This window comes from Rutidosis leptorrhynchoides, chromosome 9, assembly GCF_046630445.1.
Source record: "Rutidosis leptorrhynchoides isolate AG116_Rl617_1_P2 chromosome 9, CSIRO_AGI_Rlap_v1, whole genome shotgun sequence".
In the NCBI taxonomy this organism is placed as follows: domain Eukaryota; kingdom Viridiplantae; phylum Streptophyta; class Magnoliopsida; order Asterales; family Asteraceae; genus Rutidosis; species Rutidosis leptorrhynchoides.
The window spans coordinates 363,016,508-363,021,458 of record NC_092341.1 but is presented as its reverse complement, the minus strand read 5'-3'; the positions used below and the strand labels follow the sequence as shown (position 1 = coordinate 363,021,458).

At 30.0% G+C, this 4,951-nt stretch overlaps 1 protein-coding gene across 1 annotated transcript; it reads left to right on the top strand.

Moving 5' to 3' along the window:
• The first annotated feature begins 3,753 nt into the window (after positions 1-3,753).
• Positions 3,754-4,593, top strand: LOC139867447 (mavicyanin-like). The gene is made up of 2 exons (XM_071855815.1): positions 3,754-3,964; positions 4,114-4,593. Exons 1-2 carry the CDS (start codon positions 3,775-3,777, stop codon positions 4,491-4,493), a joined length of 570 nt encoding a protein of 189 aa, XP_071711916.1. The 5' UTR covers positions 3,754-3,774; the 3' UTR covers positions 4,494-4,593.
• The last annotated feature ends 358 nt before the right edge of the window (positions 4,594-4,951 follow it).

Sequence of the window (4,951 nt, the reverse complement as noted above, 5' to 3'; positions counted from 1 at the left end):
AAGCGTTAGCTTACCCTCTCGTTGTTTACATTTTTATAGATTGCATGGACGTGGTGGCTCGGGTAAGCGTGAGACTAGTGGACTCGCGTAGTTGCTTTAGAAGGCTTGCTTTTGGATTGTTTAGGATTGGGTAGCGTATCCCCAATCGCCATGCTCAGCTTTATTTTGTATTAAAAGTCGTGTGGTCGAAACTAGTATTATGTACTTAAGGGTAATTTGGGCATATGTGGGCCCGGTGTCGTAAAACCCTTTTTATTAATGGAACGTGTTAATTTTAACTATTGTATTATGTTGTGAAAAGCATTTGGTCTAAATGTGTCGGGAAGTCGAAGATCTTTTCGCGTGAGTTGGAAAATCCGGACAGCAGGCTGCCAGGCCCTGTGCGCGCCACGCACAGGTGGGTGCGCGCGCCGCGCACCCCATCTGGTCAGCCCAGTCAGTTTTAAATTTTTTTTTTATTCCGCGTTTTTGGTTGGTTAACGGGTTGGGATGTTACATCTCATAAACTCGCGCGCCAAACATATAGTGGGTATGTTTGGCAAACTAGTTAATAGCTGGTAGCTTGTAGAATGTAGCTGATAGCTGTAAGCTGATAACTTATAGCTGGTAGCTGGTAAACTTTTAATATGTATTTTAGTGTTAGGTAGAGTAGCTGAAACTATTTAAATAAAGAGAAAATGGTAAAAAGCTATGTGCTTTTATCTGAAATGCTACTTCTATTAGTTTTTAGTTTTTAGCTTTTCTTCACTTCTAAAGGTAACAAAACAAAATTTTTTTATTAGTTAGGAGCTTTTTAATAAAAGCTAGAAGTTAAAAACTCAAAAAAAACCCTTTCAAACAAGCGTGCCTCATTTATGTTTTTTTGAAAGGTAACTACACTTGCAAGATGTTCGGAAGTACAACAATCAACCAGAATGACAACAAGACCACAACAACAATAAACCTGAAACACAATTTCTAAATTCACGATTCCTAACATGACACTTACATCATATGAAAGATCAAACCATCAAGAAAAAATCTCGTTTTTTATCTATACTAAAACACAATACAAAATCACATAGTTAAAGCAATCACCCGATAAAAAAACATGGAATTGGAAAAAGAAAAAACAATCATGAAGCTTATTTTATTTTATATATATACTAGTTTTATGAAACCGTGCGTTGCACGACAGTTGTATAAATTAGTATTCGATGACGTTAGTATTGATAATTATCAAATCAAATGTATAATATAATTACATTAAAAAAATTCTTTATAACAGATAACTTTTGTATCGAAAGCATTAATATTGAAAATTAATTCATAAATTATGAGTCTGTACGTTAAAATCATTTAATTTTAACTTTTAATTAACAAATAATCGATAAAACATCAAACATGAGCCCGTAAAAAGTTGTTTTGAAACTTATCATTTTTTACATACTTATATGCATTTATTACACACTAATTTAATTTTGTCAAAAAATCTCAAACGAAAACTTAAGTATGCTACGGAGCATACATTAACAAAACTCATACTATTATAACAATGGGAATTACATGATCATCATAGTGTTACATACTATTAGATATCCGTTAATCATTATCAAAAAGTAGATTTTAATAATAGAGTTATCGGTTTTACAGTAGATTGTAAATGTTATTTTTATTTTATTTGATTTGTAAAAAGTATAATACTGAGATTACACTATTTATTTTTAAAAAAAAATATCACTGTTAAATTATTTTGTTTATAATTACTCCTTATTATTTTAGAAATCAATTACTCCTTATTATTATTAATTATTAGAAATCAATTACTCATTATTTTAGATTCACTTTCCTATTCAATCTCCAATTCTTATTAATGTTCCCAATTCTCATTTTATTTATAAGTAATTACTATTACTATTATATTAATTAACTAGTGAAATGACCCGTGGAACCACGTGTTTGTTTTAAACGAATTAGTTTAATGATATGTTTTAGTTATTACAACAACAACAACAAAACCCAATACCACATAAGTGGTGTATGGGGGAGGTGAGATGTAGACAATCATTCCCCTATCCGATAGTAAAGATAAGTCATTTCTCCACCCAAAGTGAAAACACTCTCAAAAGTAGAGAAACTCATCTCTCTCTCTATTCGACGGATAGAGAGATTGCTTCCAAGTGGACCTCCGACCAATAAGTAGGAAAAAAATTTGGAAAAACAAAATTAAATTAAAAATAAAATTGAGACGCCATGAAAATGGTAAAATCAAATTTTCATGGGTTTTAAATCCTGCCTGAAAAATTTACTTTAGGCTCTAAGAGTCAGCCAAGTCGCCAATAAATCGACGCTTGCTTTTCGACGCTTGCTGTCGAAAACATGAAAATGTTTTAGGTATTAAGTGAACGTAAATGCTAAAGTCATTTAGTTTAATGATCCGTGGAACCACAGAGTCCGACTAAGAAACTCGTCAGCTGAACATTTCATCAAACACCTAAAATGCATATCAAACAATTCACATCCAATCATAAGAGATAATATTGGTTGTCATTTTATTTTAAGAGTGTAATTAAAATATAAATTTAGAATTGATTTCCTCCTGCCTAGCTTTTATACTTTCTCGTACTCAATTTAAAATAATAAATTAAAATAATTCAAAATTATTTAATTTTAATAATTAAAATAATTATTAATAAGATTTAATAATAATATTTAATTTAATTTTAATAATTAAAATAATTATTAATAAGATTTAATAATAATAATTAATTAATAAGATTTAATTTTAATTCAAAATTATTAGATTAATGACATCACCCACCATGCTTAGATTTTTTTCTTTTCCTTTTTGATTTTTTCTTAACAAAGGAATTAGCCTAATAATGACATCATCATTTTAGCATTTTAATATTAACTATAGATTATTATTTGATTTTATCGTTGTTGTTGGAATGTGTTTGAGATTGGAATGTATTTGATTTGATCTAATTCATAGCAATAAATATAATACTCTGTACTTGTTATTTAACCTCATTCGATGATATAGCCTAAATTATCGGGAGTATATAATATTAGATTTAATTAATATTTGTTATTGTTGTTTAAAACTATATATATTTTAATTATTATTTAATTCTATTTAATTAAGAAAATGACACGTAGAATTATTTAGTTCGGATTAATTGAGAAATTGACACATAGGATTATTGGCACGCTTTATAATAATGTATAGATTTGAAAGCCTATATTCCTAGGAGTAAATATAATTATAATTATTTAAAGTAATTGATTTGCTTGTCATTGGATCCGCAAAGATAACCTTTTTAATAAAATTCGTTTTTTTTTTTTTATTTTTATTTTTTTGCTAAGTTTTAGAAGACGTTTTGATATATCTTAACATTTTTGACTAATTAGACATTTGTGATCCTCTTCTACCTCTTCTACAGTAAAATTGCCATTATAAAAAGTGTTATAAAAAGTGAATAGTAAGTTTGGTTTGTTATTAGAAAGTAACATATAATTATAAAACATTGAACTTTTTTAAATGGTTAATATATATATATATATATATTTTTATAAATTACTCCGTACGTACTATTATTTGATTGATGAACAAAAGTTGATTAACATTTGATTTAAATAGCTTTAATATTTTACTATTTAAATTAATCTAAAAGTAAATTCCTATATGAAATAAACACTCAACCCTTCCCTTTAAACCCTTATAAAACCTCAACTATCCCACTTCCATTAACATCACAAAAATTTCACTTACTCCCCTTAATTCTCTGATCAATGCGAACACTTAAAACACACAAAATGAGAATTTATATTATTGGAGTAGTGTTGTTAATGATATTTTTGAGTTGTAGTGTACCATGTTTAGCTAAAGTTTATACTGTTGGAGACTCTTCTGGTTGGTCACTCGGTGTTGATTATTCTACTTGGACTAGTGACAAAACATTCGCCGTTGGAGATACACTTGGTAACAACTTTATTAACATGTCTTTTTTGTACATTTTGTACTGTAGTATATTAGTATACAGTAGTTATTAACATGTCATATATATGTATTACAGTATTTGTGTATCTGTTATGTGCCAATAATAATGATATGTTTTTGTGTTTGACTAGTGTTCAACTATGGAAGTAGTCATTCCGTGGACGAAGTCACCTCTAGCGACTACGGCACTTGCAACGTCGGGAATTCAATCGCATCATACACATCTGGTCCGACCACCATCGCACTAAACACCACGGGCACACATTACTTTGTCTGTGGTGTAGTTGGACATTGTAGTGGTGGGATGAAGTTGTCAGTCCCAGTTACCGGTGGTGGTGGGGCCACCCCGGCTACACCTGGAACTGGTACTTCACCAATAACTAAGCCTGCTCCAACACCACCAACAAGCACCACCCCTGGAAGTGTCCCTGCATCATCGGAAACCATTTCTCCTAATGTAGCAGTTGCTTTCAGTTTGGTTTGTTTGATGTTTAAGTTTATTCTTGTTTGAATTATCTAGCCAGGATAGAGACAGTGCATCTCTTGTGTTTTCTTATTTTATTTATTGGTGTGTTTTGATTATATATTCAATAATAATCCTCTTTTTAGTCCTTTGTTGTAAGGTTTTTTCTGTCGGGTTACCTGGAATGGCGAGTAATTCAACCTATTCTCTATGTGAGATCTAGTTTTGTTTAGTCCAGTTTATTTTAATCAGCATGGATGATTTTTGTGGCTAAATATGCAAACTATAACAATAACACAAGGCCCTCTGACCTTGAAGTCACATGATCCTGTTTAGGATACTGTTCGTGTAAAATTGTATAGGGTATGCGTGAGTTTGACGTTCTAAAAAACGAATGTTATTTATATAAAAATTATTTATACAACTTCAAAGTATTGTATATTACAATATTTAGTGATGTACAATATAAAAATTAAATTTTAGTGTCAAAAATTTTAAGTGTTGTT

Bases quoted from the DNA above. Each gene is read 5' to 3' on its own strand.
- LOC139867447 (XM_071855815.1), top strand. From the start codon at position 3,775: ATGCGAACACTTAAAACACACAAAATGAGAATTTATATTATTGGAGTA. The intron at 3,965-4,113 runs GTAACAACTTTA...GTGTTTGACTAG, and splicing joins CGCCGTTGGAGATACACTTG to TGTTCAACTATGGAAGTAGT.